The sequence below is a fragment of the Anomaloglossus baeobatrachus genome, chromosome 1 (genome assembly GCF_048569485.1).
Source record: "Anomaloglossus baeobatrachus isolate aAnoBae1 chromosome 1, aAnoBae1.hap1, whole genome shotgun sequence".
Classification (NCBI taxonomy): domain Eukaryota; kingdom Metazoa; phylum Chordata; class Amphibia; order Anura; family Aromobatidae; genus Anomaloglossus; species Anomaloglossus baeobatrachus.
Window position 1 is genome coordinate 292,499,775 of NC_134353.1, and position 20,498 is coordinate 292,520,272.

Genomic DNA, 20,498 nt, shown 5'->3' on the forward strand with positions numbered 1-20,498 from the left:
TAGTACCACTTTGTCCTGTTCTGGACAAGGACCCATAGGGTTGTAATCCCTCTATATCCACTCCTTATTCCACCGAATATAATCTGGGTCTGCTACTTTATATAACAGAGCCACACGCAATTCTCTACTTCTGTAGATTATGTATTATGTTATTTGCTTGGTCTCATGACTTGTTATATTATGTATTTAAAGTGTATATTATTCTAGATGTGCAGTACGGCATATTGTGGCTTTTGTTAAGGGGTATATCTTGTCTCTTTAGCTTATTACATGATACTATGGTATACCATTATATTATTGTGAGTTGGTGGGGAGATTCATACCGTGCTATTTAGTGAGTTCTTGTATTTTAAATGATTTTATGTAATTTTGGCTACAATAAAGATTGCTTTTTATAATAATATTGGACTCTGCTTCCCATTATGCAGTTCTTTTCTCCTAACACTAGCTTGTTTCTTACTGCATGGGTTAGCATTGAGACCGTCTTTATATTATCTATATATATAATTGCCTTATTCTGTCTGTCTGTCTGTCATGCTCCAAAATTGTGTCACCGTGACATGTCCGTACGGTGACACAAAGCTGATTGGCCGCTGGGTTCGCCATGGCCCCGCCCCCCCACATGGATTGGCCTCTCGCCCCGGCTGCGCCCCCACACGGATTGGCCAGCCGCTCGCCCAGGCTCTGCCCCCCCCCACAGATTGGCCTCTCGCCCCGGCACCCTGCAGGCATTGGCAACTCGCCCACGCCCCGCCCCCCTCACGCAATAGACGTTAGCTCTCGCCCCCCCCCCCCCGCATTGCCCGAACTGACACGGTCACGGAGCCACGAATCCCAGGTGAGTACTGTACTCCCCCCCCCTTTCCCCCTTCACCAACGGGAGCCCACATCAGCGTACGCCGCCGCCGTATGCTGGTGTTGGCTCCCGTGCGAGCGGGGGACGTGTTGCGCTGGTAACCATGCTTGCATAGTTACCAGTAAATCAAGGTCCTGCAGCGGCGGGACTTCCACACGCACAAACATAACAGCACACACACACGCATACACACACACATCAGATCGCACTCACTCTCACACACACCTCACACACACCTCACACACACCTCACACACACATCGCATCCACATACTCACAGCATCCGGCGATATCGCTTGCTTCTCGGCCTCGATACTGTGCTGTTGTGATCTTCCAGGACCTGACGGAGGATCACATGGCCAGAAGCATGTGGTATGTCCGGATGTTGTGAGTATCAGCGCGTATGTGCGATATCGTCAGTGTCTGTGTGTGTGAGTGGATGCGATCGGGTGTGTGTGAGTGGATGCGATCGGGTGTGTGTGAGTGGATGCGATCGGGTGTGTGAGTGTCGGCAGAGGAGCACGGCGTGCTGGAGGAGGCTGGGAGCAGAGAGGCTGATGATGGGGGAGGCTGGGAGGGGGAGGCTGATGCTGGGGGAGGCTGGGACGAGGGAGGCTGATGCTGGTGGAGGCTGATGCTGGTGGAGGCTGATGCTGGTGGAGGCTGATGCTTGGGGAGGCTGATGCTGGGGGAGACTGGGAGGGGAAGGCTGATGCTGAGGGAGGCTGGGAGGAAGGAGGCTGGGAGGAGAGAGGCTGATGCTGGGGAAGGCTGGGAACGGGAGGCTGATGCTGATGGAGGCTGGAAGGAGTGAGGCTGATGCTGGGGGAGGCTGGAAGGAAAGAGGCTGATGCTGGTGGAGGCTGATGCTTAGGGAGGCTGATGCTGGGGGAGACTGGGAGCGGAAGGCTGATGCTGAGGGAGGCTGGGAGGGGGAGGCTGGGAGGAAGGAGGCTGGGAGGAGAGAGGCTGAACCTGGGGAAGGCTGGGAAGGGGAGGCTGATGCTGGGGGAGGCTGGAAGGAGAGAGGCTGATGCTGGTGGAGGCTGATGCTTGGGGAGGCTGATGCTGGGGGAGACTGGGAGCGGAAGGCTGATGCTGAGGGAGGCTGGGAGGAAGGAGGCTGGGAGGAGAGAGGCTGATCCTCGGGAAGGCTGGGAAGGGGAGGCTGATGCTGAGGGAAGCTGGAAGGAGAGAGGCTGATGCTGGGGGAGGCTGGAAGGAGAGAGGCTGAGGCTGGGAGGAGAGAGGCTGATGCTGGGGAAGGCTGATGCTGAGGGAGGCTGGGAGGGGAAAGCTGATGCTGGGGAAGGCTGGGAGGACGGAGGCTGGGAGGAGAGAGGCTGATCCTGGGGAAGGCTGGGAGAGGGAGGCTGATGCTGGAGGAGGCTGGAAGTAGAGAGGCTGATGCTGGCGGAGGCTGATGCTGGGGGAGGCTGGAAGGAGAGAGTCTGATGCTGGTGGAGGCTGATGCTTTGGGAGGCTGGGAGAGGGAGGCTGATGCTGAGGGAGGCTGGGAGGAGGGAGGCTGGGAGAGGTAGGCTGAGAGAAGAGAGGCTGATGCTGGGGGAGGCTGATGCTGGGGGAGGCTGGGAGAGGGAGGCTGATGCTGGGGGAGGGTGGGAGGAGGGAGGCTGGGAGGAGAGAGGCTGATGCTGGGGAAGGCTGGGAGGAGAGAGGCTGATGCTGGGGACAGAGAGGAGAGGCTGATGCTGAGAGGAGAGAGGCTGATGCTGAGAGGAGAGAGGCTGATGCTAGGATGAGAGAGGCTGATGCTAGGATGAGAGAGGCTGATGCTAGGATGAGAGAGGCTGATGCTAGGATGAGAGAGGCTGATGCTAGGATGAGAGAGGCTGATGCTAGGATGAGAGAGGCTGATGCTGGGAGGAGAGAGGCTGATGCTGGGAGGAGAGAGGCTGATGCTGGGAGGAGAGAGGCTGATGCTGGGGGCAGAGAAGCTGATGCTGGGGGCAGAGAGGCTGATGCTGGTGCAGCATGGGGGATGGAGCACGATGGGGGGGTGCGCAGCATCGGGGATGGAGCATGATGGGGGGGGTGCGCAGCATCGGGGATGGAGCACGATGGGGAGTTCACAGCATGGGGGATGGAGCACGTTTGGGAGTGCGCAGCATGGCGGGTGGAGCACGTTTGGGAGTGCGCAGCATGGGAGATGGAGCACGATGGGGGGTGCGCAGCATAGGGGATGGAGCACGATAGGGAGTGCGCTGCATGGGGGATGGAGCACGATGGGGAGTGCGGAGTATGGCGGATGGAGCACGTTTGGGAGTGCGCAGCATGGCGGATGGAGCACGTTTGGGAGTGCGCAGCATGGCGGATGGAGCACGTTTGGGAGTGCGCAGCATGGGAGATGGAGCACGATGGGGGGTGCGCAGCATAGGGGATGGAGCACGATGAGGAGTGCGCTGCATGGGGGATGGAGCACGATGGGGAGTGCGCTGCATGGGGGATGGAGCACGTTTGGGAGTGCGCACCTCCCCCCAAAACACACACACACACACACACACACACACACACTGCACAACACAACACAACACACCACACACACACTGGGAACCACAAACAACTGCCCTACACAGACACCCACACACACAGACAACGCTGCGCACACACAGCACCCAACACACAAACACCGCGGCACACACAAATATACGCACATACCGCACAACACACACATTGCACAAAACATACCTCCCCCCAACACACACCACACACACACAAACAGCGCAACACACACACACAACGCTACAGACACACAGCGCTCCACAAACAACGCAACACACATACAACACCGCTCTCACCCCCCGTCACACCCAGACAACACCCACAACATGTACAGCCCCTACACAAACACTTGGTAACTACACACAACAACATCTATATATATATACTAGAAGGTGGCCCGATTCTACGCATCGGGTATTCTAGAATTTACGTATTGTGTAGTTCATGTATGATTTTTGTTATATATATATATATATATATATATATATAGATGTTGTTGTGTGTAGTTACCAAGTGTTTGTGTAGGGGCTGTACATGTTGTGGGTGTTGTCTGGGTGTGACGGGGGGTTAGAGCGGTGTTGTATGTGTGTTGCGTGTGTTGCGTTGTTTGTGGAGCGCTGTGTGTCTGTAGCGTTGTGTGTGTGTTGCGCGGTTTGTGCGTGTGTGGTGTGTTTTGGGGGGAGGTATGTTTTGTGCAATGTGTGTGTTGTGCGGTATGTGCGTATATTTGTGTGTGCCGCGGTGTTTGTGTGTTGGGTGCTGTGTGTGCGCAGCGTTGTCTGTGTGTGTGGGTGTCTGTGTAGGGCAGTTGTTTGTGGTTCCCAGTGTGTGTGTGGTGTGTGGTGTGTTGTGTTGTGCAGTGCGCGCGCGCGTGTGTGTGTGTGTGTGTGTGTGTTTTGGGGGGAGGTGCGCACTCCCAAACGTGCTCCATCCCCCATGCAGCGCACTCGCCATCGTGCTCCATCCCCCATGCAGCGCACTCCTCATCGTGCTCCATCCCCTATGCTGCGCACCCCCCATCGTGCTCCATCTCCCATGCTGCGCACTCCCAAACGTGCTCCATCCGCCATGCTGCGCACTCCCAAACGTGCTCCATCCGCCATGCTGCGCACCCCCCATCGTGCTCCATCTCCCATGCTGCGCACTCCCAAACGTGCTCCACCCGCCATGCTGCGCACTCCCAAACGTGCTCCATCCCCCATGCTGTGAACTCCCCATCGTGCTCCATCCCCGATGCTGCGCAACCCCCCATCATGCTCCATCCCCGATGCTGCGCACCCCCCCCATCGTGCTCCATCCCCCATGCTGCACCAGCATCAGCCTCTCTGCCCCCAGCATCAGCTTCTCTGCCCCCAGCATCAGCCTCTCTCCTCCCAGCATCAGCCTCTCTCCTCCCAGCATCAGCCTCTCTCCTCCCAGCATCAGCCTCTCTCATCCTAGCATCAGCCTCTCTCATCCTAGCATCAGCCTCTCTCCTCTCAGCATCAGCCTCTCTCCTCCCAGCCTTCCCCAGCATCAGCCTCTCTCCTCCCAGCCTTCCCCAGCATCAGCCTCTCTCCTCCCAGCCGACCTCCTCCCACCCTCCCCCAGCATCAGCCTCCCTCTCCCAGCCTCCCCCAGCATCAGCCTCCCCCAGCATCAGCCTCTCTTCTCTCAGCCTACCTCTCCCAGCCTCCCTCCTCCCAGCCTCCCTCAGCATCAGCCTCCCTCTCCCAGCCTCCCAAAGCATCAGCCTCCACCAGCATCAGACTCTCTCCTTCCAGCCTCCCCCAGCATCAGCCTCCGCCAGCATCAGCCTCTCTCCTCCCAGCCTCCGTCCTCCCAGCCTTCCCCAGCATCAGCTTTCCCCTCCCAGCCTCCCTCAGCATCAGCCTTCCCCAGCATCAGCCTCTCTCCTCCCAGCCTCAGCCTCTCTCCTTCCAGCCTCCCCCAGCATCAGCCTCTCTCCTTCCAGCCTCCCTCAGCATCAGCCTCCCTTTCCCAGCCTTCCCCAGGATCAGCCTCTCTCCTCCCAGCCTCCTTCCTCCCAGCCTCCCCCTCCCAGCCTCCCTCAGCATCAGCCTTCCGCTCCCAGTCTCCTCCAGCATCAGCCTCCCCAAGCATCAGCCTCCACCAGCATCAGCCTCTGTCCTTCCAGCCTCCCCCAGCATCAGCCTCTCTCCTTCCAGCCTCCCTCAGCATCAGCCTCCCGTTCCTAGCCTTCCCCATGATCAGCCTCTCTGCTCCCAGCCTCCTCCAGCACGCTGTGCTCCTCTGCCGACACTCACACACCCGATCGCATCCACTCACACACACCCGATCGCATCCACTCACACACCCCCGATCGCATCCACTCACACACACCCGATCGCATCCACTCACACACACCCGACCGATCGCATACACTCACACACAACCGATCGCATACACTGACACACACAGACACTGACGATATCGCACATACGCGCTCACAGTCACAACATCCGGACATACCACATGCTTCTGGCCATGTGATCCTCCGGCAGGTCCTGGAAGCTCACAGCACAGTATCGAGGCCGAGAAGCAAGCGATATCGCCGGATGCTGTGAGTGTGTGGATGCGATGTGTGTGTGAGGTGTGTGTGAGGTGTGTGTGAGGTGTGTGTGAGGTGTGTGTGAGGTGTGTGTGAGGTGTGTGTGAGGTGTGTGTGAGGGTGAGTGCGATCTGATGTGTGTGTGTATGCGTGTGTGTGTGCTGTTATGTTTGTGCGTGTGGAAGTCCCGCCGCTGCAGGACCTTGATTTACTGGTAACTATGCAAGCATGGTTACCAGCGCAACACGTCCCCTGCTCGCACGGGAGCCAACACCAGCATACGGCGGCGGCGTACGCTGATGTGGGCTCCCGTTGGTGAGGGGGGAAAGGGGGGGGGAGTACAGTACTCACCTGGGATTCGTGGCTCCGTGACCGTGTCAGCTCGGGCAATGCGGGGGGGGGGGCGAGAGCTAACGTCTATTGCGTGAGGGGGGCGGGGCGTGGCGTGGGCGAGTTGCCAATGCCTGCAGGGTGCCGGGGCGAGAGGCCAATCTGTGGGGGGGGGCAGAGCCTGGGCGAGCGGCTGGCCAATCCGTGTGGGGGCGCAGCCGGGGCGAGAGGCCAATCCGTGTGGGGGGGCGGGGCCATGGCGAACCCAGCGGCCAATCAGCTTTGTGTCACCGTAAGGACATGTCACGGTGACACAATTTTGGAGCATGACAGACAGACAGAATAAGGCAATTATATATATAGATATATAACAAAAATCATACATGAACTACACAATACGTAAATTCTAGAATACCCGATGCGTAGAATCGGGCCACCTTCTAGTAATTAGATATTAGTTGTGCACCCCTTCCCCTGGTCTAAAAATAATACAAAGCACATACTCACCTACCACTGTTCTGCCCTTCTTCCTTACAATTTCTTGGGTTCCCCAGTGGTCTCCTCTATTTCTTGTTTTCACATGAGCAAAACTAGAAGAGAAAGAAAGGAGACCAGCGAGGGGCCCTGGGTAACAGTACAGAGACGTAGAAGACTTTTGTAGGTGTCTCCTTTTTAATATCTTTGCAATAAACTTGTGCCCTTGGTAAAATAAAAAGGTCATGGACAACCCCTTTCAGTCAAGCACAATATCAGGAAACCATGCATCTAAGGGTACTGAACTGTTAACGCAGGTTCTATCTATACAATAACTTAAAAATACACACTATTCACCAATCAGAGTAACCTGGTGTCTGTTTAGTTTGTTGGACCCCGAGTAGAAGGAGCAGAGATTCAAGGTGATATTGTGTATTTTTTCAGGTCACACATATTTTTCTCATACATGTATTCAATGAATTAAACAAATCATCTTGTCCTTTACAGTGGGGCCTTGGTTATTTTGGGCAACATAACCATCGATTCAGAATTTGCTAATATTGGTATGGAAACCCGCTTCGAAACAGAGTCATCCTTCAACTTTATCACAACTGTTAAGTTCTCATCATATCCATTTTTAGTTTGCATGCAAATGGATAAAGCAGAGTTTCCATTCAGGTAATTCTTTTCTTTCTTTATTAGATATGTATATTTATGAAGTGTGTACTTTTTATTAAAGGGAATCTGTCAGCCAGCAGTTTTTTTCTATGTATTATGAAGACAGCATGCTGCAGGAGTTAACACACAGATTTCAGCGATGCCTTTCTTATCACACGGTGTGCAGTTGTTTGCCTGCAATGTTTGTTTTAGCTGCAGTAGATTATCATTGACGGACTAGGTCAGCTAGAGTTGAGCTAGTCCGGCATGCCGCCTACCTCCTGTGGTGATTATCAACTCACTGTTTATAGACTCTTTATATAGATAGCATGGTGTGGGGCAGTGGCAGCTTTCTGACCTCTGCTGCATTGCTAAATTTAAAAATGTGATTGTTTTACAACTGCTGCACCCAGTAAAATAAATGATACATTGTTGAATTCAAGGTCTCTTTGCCTATATCATACTGCGCTCAAATGAGGTGGCAAAACCTGCTGACAGATTCCCTTTAAGTCTGATCTTCTGGACCTTTAACATTCTTAAATGGATTGTTTTCACAAGAGATTAATCGTAATTAGGGATGGGTGAACGCAAAATGTAAAGTTCGGGGTCCGTACCAAACACATGGTGTTCATGCACATGACCCCGAACACAAGCTTTCTGGGACATTCGTGTTACAGTTCATGTTACAGTTCGGGTCCAGGGGCTGTAAAAAAAAAAAGCATGTTATGAAAAAAACATTATGATCATACTTACAGGTCCTGCGACACGTTCTGCAGACTCTGTCTCCCAGCGCCGTCCGATCATTGCTGTGCCCCCCGGTGAGCACCTCTGGCTAAAAGGACCTGCCATGATCGTGACCTCATACCTATGTGACCAGTCATGTGTGAATGTTGTATTACCTCATTGGCTACAGACTGATCACATGAGTATGACGTCATCAAAGGTCCTGGTGAGCCATGATGCGAGTGTCATCGAATCACGGCGCACAATCTCCCGACAGCAGCGGGTCAGCTGCATGTATTTGCATGCAGCTGAGGTGCTCCTGTCCTGAGAGTGGTGATGCAATGTGAGACGCAAGTGCAATCATCTCGTCACTGTCAGCCTGCTACATTGCTCTGTCAAGAGCGATGTAGCAGACCTGACATGGCTCTCTGTGCTTCTCACTATGTATAAACACTGTCTGTGCACAGCAATGTAGCAAACCTGACATGGCTCTCTGTGCTTCTCACTATGTATAGACACTGTCTGTGCATAGCGATGTAGCAAACCTGACATGGCTCTCTGTGCTTCTCACTATATATAGACACAGTCTGTTCACAGTGATGTAGCAGAGATTACATGGCTCTCTGTGCTTCTCACTATGTATAGACACTGTCTGTGCACAGTGATGTAGCAGAGATGACATGGCTCTCTGTGCTTCTCACTGTGTATAGACTGTTTGTGCACAGTGATGAAGCAGAGTTGACAATGCTGTCCCAATGGATTACGTCGGACTAAGGATTTTTTTATAATAATAATGGAGTCTCTAAATTTTTTTTTGTTATATTTCTAATAAAAAAAAAATTCTCTGTGTTGTGTTTTTTTTTACTGTTTCCTAGAAATTCATGGTGGCCATGTCTAATTTGGCATGACACCATGAATTTCAGGCTAAGTACTATCTGAGAATAGAAAGCTGGTATTAACCCCTTTATTACCCAGCGAGCCACCGCCATCATGGCCGCTAGACGAGCCGGGTAAAGCGCCTGGAAATGGCGCTAAGAAACAATGCACCATTTCCAGGGGCGGCTGCGGGCTGCTGAGAATCCCAGCCCCTAGCTGCCTGGCTTTACCTGACTGGCGATCAAAATACGGCGGGAGCCCATGCATTTATTTTTTATTATTTTTTTAAATAAAAAAAATTAACCCATTCACGACCGCGGGCAGTAAAATTACGTCCTATTTTAACGTGACTTAACGACCAGGGACGTAATTTTACTGCCTAAACTTCATTTGATTGCCGTGGCCATAGCAATGGCTTTCAAATGATGTCCCCGGCTGTTTCTTACAGCAGGGGACCTTTGCTTGACCCCAGGGGGGTGGCATCGCCACCCCCCATCGACGATCGTTGTGATTGGCTGTTCAAATCTGAACCGCCAACCACAACATTCGCACTGATTTCGTCAAAAATAATGCCCGAATTAGTGCGATACTGTGAGATCCAGCTGTGAGATGCCGCAGCAGCTACAGCAGATCATAGGTGGATCTCAAACATGCCGCCCCCAGCCCCTGCAGCACTGATTGGAGCGATCGTGCTATGACGCGCAATCGCTCCAATCAGTGTGCAGTGGGGCGGTCTGATCTGCAGGTGGCCGCCCTCCCCAGGCCTGTGCTGGTCTGGGGAGCCTGCCCCAACATGTCTGCAGCGTGGAGTGGCTGGTACTTGTGGTACCACGCCACCGCTGCCGCCGCTTTTGTCACCGCTTCTGCGCCTGCTCCACGTGAGTATTCCACTCCCGTTATGGCCCCTGCACGCTCCCGTTATGGCCCCTACGCGCTCCCGTTATGGCCCATGCCCGTGCCCCCCGCGGTCTGCCCCCCCACGCCCCGATCTGCCCTCCGACATCCCGATCTGCTCCCCCTGCGATCTGCCTGCCTCCTTTGTCATCTCTATTCTGCTTCCTTCCTTCCTTCCTTCCTTCTTTCTTTGCTTCTCCGGTATCCCCCTCTGCTCTCCCACGCCCCTCTCTGTTCTCCCCCTCCCCCTCCCCTTGACGTCCACTTACCTGCCTTCACCGGGTCGTCCGATTTCTTCACTGGCCCGATCACATCTGCCTCCATCTCTGGGTCCTTCTTCTTTGGTCTTCTGCTGATCTGTCCAACGTCCTGCCTGCTGCTCCTGTACAGATGTCTATCTCGCTTGCCTTCTGTTCCTCCTGCTACTCCTCTGGGTACTGTGAGTATAACTTTTTTTTTTTTTTTTTCCCTGTATCCTGTCCATTTTTACACCTCATCTGTCCATGCGTCCCGCTGAGCACTGATCACGGATGCAGATAACGGATCTGCATCCGTGGTCAATTTTTGGCGTGACTTTTTTTTTTTCCGTATCCCCAACGCGTTTTGTATCGCATCTGTCCGTGCGTCCCGCCAATCGCTGATCAGGGATGCACATAACGGATCTGCATCCCTGCTCAATTTTTGGCGTGACTCTTTTCCGTATCCCCGTCGCTTTTTGTATCGCATCTGTCCGAGCGTCCCGCCGAGCGCTGATCAGGGATGCAGATAGCAGATCTGCATCCCTGCTCAATTTTTGGAGTGACTTTTTTTCCGTATCCGCAACGCTTTTTGTATCGCATCCATCCGTGCGTCTCGCCGAGCGCTGATCAGGGATGCAGATAACGGATCGGCATCCCTGCTCAATTTTTGGCGTGACTTTTTTCCGTATCCCCGACGCTTTTTGTATCGCATCCATCTGTGCGCCTCGCCAAGCGTTGATCAGGGATGCACATAACGGATCAGCATCCCTGCTCAATTTTTGGCGTGACTTTTTCTTTTTTTTCGTATGACCGACGCTTTTTGTATCTCATCCGAATGTGCGTCCTGCAGCGGTCGATCAGTGCACCACGTCTGTGCGTTTGAAAAGTCAAATGGCGTTCCTTGTCTTCTGAGCCGCACCATGCGCCCAAACAATTTATTTCCACCACATATGAGGTATCTGCGTACTCAGGAAAAATTGCACAATACGTTTTATGGTGCAGTTTTTCCTGATACCGTTGTAAAAAAAAGAAAAAGCTACCTGGTTGATGCAAAAATTTTGTGGTAAAAAAAATGTTCACGGTGCAAGGGGCTCACCAGACATCTAGATAATTTCCTTGAGGGGATGGGGTCACTTGTGAGGGAGCTCCACTGTTTAGGCACCATAGGGGGTCTCCAAACATGACATGGCGTCCGCTAATGATTCCAACCAATTTTGCTGTCAAATGGTGCGCTTTCTCTTCTGAGCCCTGCCATGCGCCCAAACAATTACTTTCCACCACATATGAGGTATCGTCGTACTCAGGAGAAATTGCACAATACGTTTTATGGTACATTTTTTCCTGATACCCTTGTGAAAAAAAAAGCTACGTGGTTCAAGTAACAGTTTTGTGGTGAAAAAAAAAAATTGTATTCATGGCTCAACATTATCAACTTGTGTGGAGCCCCTTGGGGCTCGCTAAACATCTAGATAAATTCCTTGAGGGGTCTAGTTTCCAAAATGGGGTCACTTGTAGGGGAGCTCCATTGTTTAGGCACCTCAGGGGGTCTCCAAATGCAACATTATGTCAGCTAATGATTCCAACCAATTTTGCGGTCAAATGGTGCTCTTTCTCTTCTGAGCCCCGCCATGCGCCCAAACAATTACTTTCCACCACATATGAGGTATCGTCGTACTCAGGAAAAAATGCACTATAAATTTCATTGTGCATTTTTTACTGATACCCTTGTGAAAAAAAAGCTACCTAGTTGAAGCAACAGTTTAGTGATAACAATTTTATTTTTTTCTTTTCACGGCTCAACGTTATAAACTTCTGTGAAGCCCCCAGGTGTTCAAAGTGCTCACCAAACATCTAGAAAAATTATTTGAGGGCTCTAGTTTCCAAAATGCGGTCACTTTTGGGGGAGCTCCATTGTTTAGGTACCTCATGGGGTCTTCAAACCCGACATGGCGTCCGCTAATAAGTGCAGCTTATTTTGCACTCAAAAATTCAAATAGCGCTCTTTGCCTTCTGAGTCCTCCCGTGTGCCCAAACATTTGATTTCCACCACATATGAGGTATTTGCATACTCAGGAGAAAATGCACCATACATTTTATGGTGCATTTTTTACTGATACCCTTGTGAAAAAAAAGCTACCTAGTTGAAGCAACAGTTTTGTGGTAAAAAAAAAATTTTTTCTTTTCACGGCTCAACGTTGTAAACTTCTGTGAAGCCCCCAGGGGTTCAAAGTGCTCACGAAACATCTAGAAAAATTATTTGAGGGCTCTAGTTTCCAAAATGCGGTCACTTTTGGGGGAGCTCCATTGTTTAGGTACCTCATGGGGTCTTCAAACCCGACATGGCGTCCGCTAATGAGTGCAGCTTATTTTGCACTCAAAAATTCAAATAGCGCTCTTTGCCTTCCGAGCCCTGCCGTGTGCCCAAACATTTGATTTCCACCGTATATGGGGTATCTGCGTACTCAGGAGGAAATGCACAATACATTTTATGGTGCATATTTTCCTGATATCCTTGTGAAAAAAAAAGCTACCTAGTTAAAGCAACAGTTTTGTGGTAAAAAAAAAAATGTTTTTTTTTCACGGCTCAACATTGTAAACTTCTGTGAAGCCCCCAGGGGTTCAAAGTGCTCACCAAACATCTAGAAAAATTATTTGAGGGCTCTAGTTTCCAAAATGGGGTCACTTGTGGGGTAGCTCAATTGTTTAGGCACCTCAGGGGGTCTTCAAACCCGACATGGCGTCCGCTAATGAGTGCAGCTAATTTTGCAGTCAAAAATTCAAATGGCGCTCCTTGCCTTCCGAGCCCTGCCGTGTTCCCAAACATTTGATTTCCACCACATATGGGGTATCAGCGTACTCAGGAGAAAATGCACAATAAATTGTAGGGTGCACTTTCTCTTTTCTCCCTTGTGAAAATTTAAAATTTTATGACTAAAGTAACATTTTTGTGTTAAAAAGTAAAATTTTCATTTTTTCCTTCCACATTGCTTTGGTTGCTTTGAAGCACCTAAAGGGTTAATAAACTTCTTGGATGGGTTTTGAGCAGAGTAAGGGGTGCAGATTTTAGAATGGGGTCACTTTTGGGTATTTTCTGTCACCTCGGCCTCTCAAAGTCACCTCAAATATGATGTGGTCCCTACAAAAAATTCGTTTGTAAATTTTGTTGGAAAAATGAGAAATTACTGATGAACTTTGACCCCTTCTAACGAAAAAAAAAATTTGTTTCGAAAATTGCGCTGATGTAAAGAAGACATGTGGGAAATGTTATTTAGTAACTATTTTGTGTGACATATTTCTCAGATTTATAGGCATACATTTTCAACTCAAATTGCGAAATTTTCAAAATTTTTGCAAAATTTCCTAAATTTTCACAAATAAATGGAAAAAATATCGGCCTAAATTTACCACTAACATGAAGTACAATATGTCACGAAAAAAACAATCTCAGAATCGCCAGGATCCGTTGAAGCGTTCCAGAGTTATAACCTGTCAAAGTGACACTGGTCAGAATTGCAAAAAATGGCCCGGTCATTAGGGTGTTTTAGTGGCCGGGGGTGAAGGGGTTAATGGGCTTCCCTGTATTTTGATTGCCAACCAAGGCAGATGGGGGTGGCAGCCCCTAGCCATCTACTTTATCTGTGCTGAGAATCAAAAGTATGGCAGAGAGCTAAGTCATTTTTTTAAAGACTTATTTATTTTTACAGTGCTGTGATGTTAGGCAATCAAAATACAGGGAAGCCCATTTTTTTTTTTTTAGTTATTTAAATAAATAATTAAAAAAAAATGAGTTGGCTCCTGCTGCATTTTCTATTGCTAGCTAAGGGTAATCCAAGCAGCTACTGGCTGCTAACCCCCATTGCTTAGTGTTACCTTCACTGGCAATAGAAAATCTAGGGAGAAAAAAAAAAGAAAAATGACGTGGGCTTCGCCATATTCTTGTATGCTAGCCAGGTACAGCAGGCAGGTACGGACTGCCCCCAACCCCCAGCTGCCTATTTTTACCCAGCTGGGAACAAAAAATATAGGAAAGCCGTTTTTTTAATTATTTCATGAATTTCATGAAATAATTAAAAAAAAAAAAAATGACGTGGGCTTCGCCCAATTTTTGTGTCTAGCCAGGTATAACTAGGCAGCTGGGGATTGTAATCGTCAGCGCAGTTTGGCCCAAGCTTTCTGGGCACCCCCGCTGCAAACTGCAGTCCGCAGCTGCCCCAGAAAATGGCGCTGTCATAGAAACACCATCTTCTGGCGCTGTATCCAACTTTTCCAGCGGCCCTGGTGCCGGGTGGCACTCTGGATAATAAGGGGTTAATACCATCTTTGTTTTACCAGTTAGTATTAAGCCAGAGATTCTTAATGTCAGGCGAAGTTTGACCCAGCCATTAAGAATCTCCAATAAAGGGTTATAAAGAGACACCCCACAGAGAAAAAATACTTTATTAAAAATAAATACACAGACACACTTAGGGACTCCATTTTTATTACTCACGGTGACGTCACCGCTGCCACCCTTGCCATAGTAACCTAACGAGCGGGTTACTATAGCAACGGTGGTCTCTCATCACCTGATTCCCGGTGTAAAGAGCGCCAACATGTAGGGAGGGGGAGCCAAGCATGTGCCCGAGCATCTCGCCGGTACACAGCACTCGACGAGTATACCAGGTACTGAGATGCTCAGGCAAGCACCTTGTACCGACGAGCTGCACTGATAGGACCTAGCATGACGTCATATTCATGTGACCGGTCTGTAACCAACAAGGTAATACAACATTCACATGTGACTGGTCACATGGTTATAACGTGAAGGAAGGTCCTATCGTCAGTGATGTTTACCGGGAGGGCACAGCGATGATCGGAAGCAGAAGTGGCGGGAGACAGAGTCTGCAGGACCTGTAAGTATAATGGCAATGTTTATTATTAACTGTATTCTTTATTTTACAGCCCCCTAGCCCTATCACATAACTGTAAAGTCCAAGTTCGATGTTTGGATGCAAGTTCGCATTATCTCAGAACCCGAACTCGAACTTTACAAAATGTTCGGGCGAGTCTCCCGAACACGAACATCGGATGGGTCGCCTATCACTAATCGTAATTATAGAGATTATGGGGCCAATACATCAAGGTGTTTATGCCAGTTTGTGTAAAACTCTTTGAAAGTCTCAAAATGTTTGTGCAACACGAAAAACAGAAAAGATACCAAAACATTACTCTACTCACAAAAAGTTAGGGATATTTGGCTTTCGTGTGAAATTTCACGATGATCCTAAAATGCTCTCTAACCTTTTCTGGTGAACTTAATGTGACCTTCTCTAAACTTTTAATGCACATGTCCAGCTTTTCAATATTTCAGTACTTTTTGCACAACTTGCTGATCTCTAACAAGGAGCTTAATGGCAAAATTCACAACAGGTGTTTGATCCATGAATCACCCAATACATTTCGGGGTTTAATTAAAATTGGTATTTAAAAAGTCCTTGTCATCATGCTGTTCACATTTTGACATCATGAGACCAAGACGACACTTAACAGTTGATCAACAGTACCTCGCCATTGTGAGGCTTCAAGCAGGATGAAGTACATATAAATTGGAAGAGTCACAAAAAGACATAGAAGTGGACGTCCTTTGGCCACATCCCAAACTGATGACTTCTTCTTTGGCAAAAATGCCCTACGGAACCAGATGATGAATGCCACACAACTCCAGGCACATTGAAGGGAGATGAAAACGCCTAAATGTAACATCAAACCATTCAAAACTGTTTACATCAGTGTGGTCTGTATGTTAGATGACCTGCAAGGGTACCTGACCACACCACCAGGCACAAGCATCAATGTATTTGTCAGGTTTCCAGGTTTTCCAGTTCTCTTTTGAATGAGCTTGCCCTCGGTTAACATGGAGTTTACTGTTCTGTTGCCCTACTTCCTGTCCAGCTGCTTAAAAGGCCGCCTCTAAGCCTAGTCCAGTGCCTGAGTATACTGCTTGCTGTGTGCTCCTGCTTTGCTGCTGCTAATCCTGATTGCCTCTGGATCCTCCTAAAGACTACCGACCGACCGACTCTGGACCTTACCCGGTTTCTCTAAGCTGTGCCCGGATTCCGTCTGCCATCTTCGGTCAGCACTCTGCCCGGTTCTCTCTGGTTCGTAACCACTCTGGACAATCATTCCGTACGGACACTCCTGGACTTTTACCGCTTGCCCCTTGTGTCCCGGCTGCGGCGCATTTAGGCCTTCCGGGGTGATTGCCGGACAGTCTCTGTATAGGGGTTCGCTCTGGTGGTCTCCCTGGGGGAGTCCGGTGCGTGGCCCCGGGAATTCCCTTCGCTCCGTTTCGGAAAGGTATTTTGTGTATTTGTACTGCTGTGTTTTCCGTTGTGTATCTACCGTGGTTACATATTATAAAACATCTTGTACCAGGAACTCGTCTCTGATTGTCATTGCCCTACGCTATCGAAATCCTCAGAACATATATAAGTATTACAGTATTGCTGGAACAGGGAACAGTAGGCCTCAGTGCTGTTCACTGACGAAAGTCAATTCATGCTGAGCAGAAATGTTATCCAGCAATGTTGTTAGATCTCAAGGAGCCACTGTTGTCACCAGACAAGCCTTTGGTGGTAATAAAATTACAATGTGGGCAGTTGAGTCTAGTCAATAGATAACTGCCCTACCATCCAGGTCGCATTATTAGGGAACAGTTGCTGGAGACTGATGTACTTCAAATGGGTTGGCTTGCACTTTTTCCAGACCTAAATCCAATAGAAAAGCCATGCGATCAGCTGAATCGGTGTTTAAAGGTTCGTAGCTCTGTACCCCAGGACCTCAATGACCTGAGGACCACCTTTCATGAAGAGGGGGATGCCATTCCTCAGCAGACAATAATGCCACTTATGAGCAGCATCAAACATTGTTGTCAAGCTGTAATTGATGTTCAAAGCCACATGATAAGAAATTGAGACAATTACATACTGTATAGGTGGTATCGGTGCTGGCCAAAAGTATTGGCACCCCTGCAATTCTGTCAGATAATACTCAGTTTCTTCTTGAAAATGATTGCAATCACAAATTCTTTGGTTTTATTATCTTCATTTATTTTGCTTGCAATGAAAAAACACAAAAGAGAATGAAACAAAAATCAAATTATCATGATCATTTCACACAAAACTCCAAAAATGGGCCAGACAAAAGTATTGGCACCCTTAGCCTAATACTTGGTTGCACAACCTTTAGCCAAAATAACTGCGAACAACCGCTCCTGGTAACCATCAATGAGTTTCTTACAAGGCTCTGCAGGAATTTTAGACCATTCTTCTTTGTCAAATTGCTCCAGGTCCCTGAGATTTGAAGGGTGCCGTCTCCAAACTGCTATTTTGAGATCTCTCCACAGGTGTTCTATGGGTTTCAGGTCTGGACTCATTGCTGGCCACTTTAGTAGTCTCCAGTGCTTTCTCTCAAACCATTTTCTAGTGCTTTTTGAAGTGTGTTTTGGGTCTTTGTCCTGCTGGAAGACCCATGACCTCTGAGGGAGACCCAGCTTTCTCACACTGGGCCCTACATTATGCTGCAAAATTTGTTGGTAGTCTTTATAATGCCATGTACATGGTCAAGCAGTCCAGTGCCAGAGGCAGCAAAGCAATCCCAAAACATCAGGGAACCTCAGCCATGTTTGACTGTAGGGACCGTGTTCTTTTCTTGGAATGGCTCTTTTTTTTCCTGTAAACTCTATGTTGATGGCTTTTCCCAAAAACCTCTACTTTTGTCTCATCTGACCAGAGAACATTCTTCCACAACGTTTTAGGCTTTCTCAGGTAAGTTTTGGCAAACTCCAGCCTGGCTTTTTTATGTCTCGGGGTAAGAAGTGGGGTCTTCCTGGGTATCCTACCATACAGTCCCTTTTCATTCAGACGCCGACAGATAGTACGGGTTGACACTGTTGTACCCTCGGACTGCAGGGCAGCTTGAACTTGTTTGGATGTTAGTCGAGGTTCTTTATTCACCATCCGCACAATCTTGCGTTGAAATCTCTCAGCAATTTTACTTTTCCTTCCACATCTAGGGAGGTTAGCCACAGTGCCATGGGCTTTAAACTTCTTGATGACACTGCGCACCGTAGACACAGGAACTTTCAGGTTTTTGGAGATGGACTTGTAGCCTTGAGATTGCTCATGCTTCCTCACAATTTGGATTCTCAAGTCCTCAGACAGTTCTTTGGTCTTCTTTCTTTTCTCCATGCTCAATGTGGTACACACAAGGACACAGGACAGAGGTTGAATCAACTTTAATCCATGTCAACTGGCTGCAAGTGTGATTTAGTTATTGCCAACACCTGTTAGGTGCCACAGGTAAATTACAGGTGCTGTTAATTACACAAATTAGAGAAGCATCACATGATTTTTCAAACAGTGCCAATTCTTTTGTCCACCCCCTTTTTTATGTTTGTTGTGGAATTATATCCAATTTTTCTTTTTGACATATTTTTTTTTTTCATTGAAGACAAATTAAATGAAGATAATAATACCAAAGAATTTGTGGTTGCCATCATTTTCAGGAAGAAAATGATGTCAGTATTAATGTCAAATTAATTAATTAATGTCAAATTTGATGTCAGTAAATGATTTCAGTATTATCTGACAGAATTGCAGGGGTGCCAATACTTTTGGCCAGCACTGTACCCACCACTATTGTTGCTTTTGTTTCATTAAGTTGTTTGAGCTGAGGAAATCACAATTACTTGCTTCTGCTTAAATGCCCTACTTTCATGATAAAATATCACTGTATCGTGAACTTTTTACGTTTTCCATAAATTTCACCCGAAAGCCAAATATCTCTAACTTTTTGTGAGTAGTGTTTTGTATACTTATCATCCTCCTAGTTTACAGGTTGGTGGCAGCTTGGGGTGTAAACATGTTAGAACTTCATTGAGTTCAACCAATAGTCTATCTTTTTTTAGTTATAATATATATATATATTTTTGTTTTAACTACTGCTAGATTTCAATTAATTTAAAGAGAATTTGTCATCAGAATATCAGACCCCTAGCTAAAGGCATGTGTGTAAAGAGTCTGTTATGATGATTATATCAATACCTTGCTTGTAGTATATAGCTTGCTAATTGTAGAGAAATCGAGCCTTTACGTTTTTTAATTGCAAATGCAGTGGTGGAACATTGCATTTCCAGCTCTCTTGCCTCTTTCCCTATTTCCCCTCCCACTTCAGGTTTCTAGGCACTGATGAACAGGTCACTCCTCTCACTTATCTGCCTGCACTGACCTAAATTCTCCAGAGTCATTCCCTGGGATAGTCTCATCAGAGGGGGATATTTTGCAATTAGTGAAGTTGGAAGAGCCAGACTATCGATCTGTGCATTGTGTGCAGTGATGGCATCATGAGCAGGATCTCCAGAGTGGAGGTAGATCACAGAGAAGAGTGACCTGTCCATCAGCGACCGGAGGCTAGTGGTGGGCAGGGAAATACTGAGAGAGGCAAGGCGATCTGGATGTACAGCTGCCCCTGCACTTGCCATGAACTTCAAGACTGGATTTCTCTACAATTACCAAATGAAATACTACAAGCAAGCAATGGTTTTACTAAGCATTAAAGGACATTTACACTCCTGTCTTTAGATAGTGATCTAATATCCTGATGACATTATCCCTTTAAGAGATTAAAAATAAAAAAAACAAAGCAAATATAAAATCCCACTGACGGGTCCCACTTAAGTGGCTTTGACAACCATTTTAGGCCCTGTGCGCACTGCGGTTTTACCCACGTTTTTACCCGCGGTTTTGCTGCGGAAATTTCTTGAGAAATGTTTGAAATCTTTCTGCAGACATTTCCCAGCAAAACCTATGGGAAAAAAATAGCTGTGCGCACACTGCGTTTTTTTCTCAAGAAAATTCTTTCTGCAGAATTTCTTGAGAAAATATCTTGAGAAAATGTGCATGTCACTTCTTTTCCGCAGGTACCTGCGGTATTTCACTCCATTCACTACAGTACATTCACTGTAATGTAGTCGCAAAATACCAGGGGTATACCGCAGGTAGCAAATCATGTGCGGTATACCCCCGGTATAGCCGCAATTTACCTGCGGTAATGCTCATCACTGCCCTGCGGTTTTGCAGGGAAGTGATGTCATTATGCCAGGAAGAGGAAGCGGAGCAGAGTAAACACACACGTCACACTCCCTGGACGCCGCACGGAAGCACTTCCGTGTGACCTCCAGGTGCCCGTGCAGTCTGTGTCCCGCTCCAGCCACGCAGTAATGGTAGCAGTGTCAGTGTCTGCCCGCAGTATCAGCAGCTTCTCACACTGCAGTGCTGGCAGCCGTGAGGTTGCCGAGCGCTTCTGTCAGGAGGTTAGATGAGATCATTACCTGCTTT

At 48.4% G+C, this 20,498-nt stretch overlaps 1 protein-coding gene across 1 annotated transcript in view; it reads left to right on the top strand.

Annotated features, from left to right (window-relative positions):
- MTTP (microsomal triglyceride transfer protein) overlaps positions 1 to 20,498 on the top strand; it is a 138,452-nt gene that overhangs the window by 111,714 nt on the left and 6,240 nt on the right. The window contains exon 17 of the mRNA XM_075350870.1: positions 7,241 to 7,411. Coding sequence (XP_075206985.1) covers positions 7,241 to 7,411 — 171 coding nt within the window. The remainder of the gene's footprint in view (positions 1 to 7,240; positions 7,412 to 20,498) is intronic.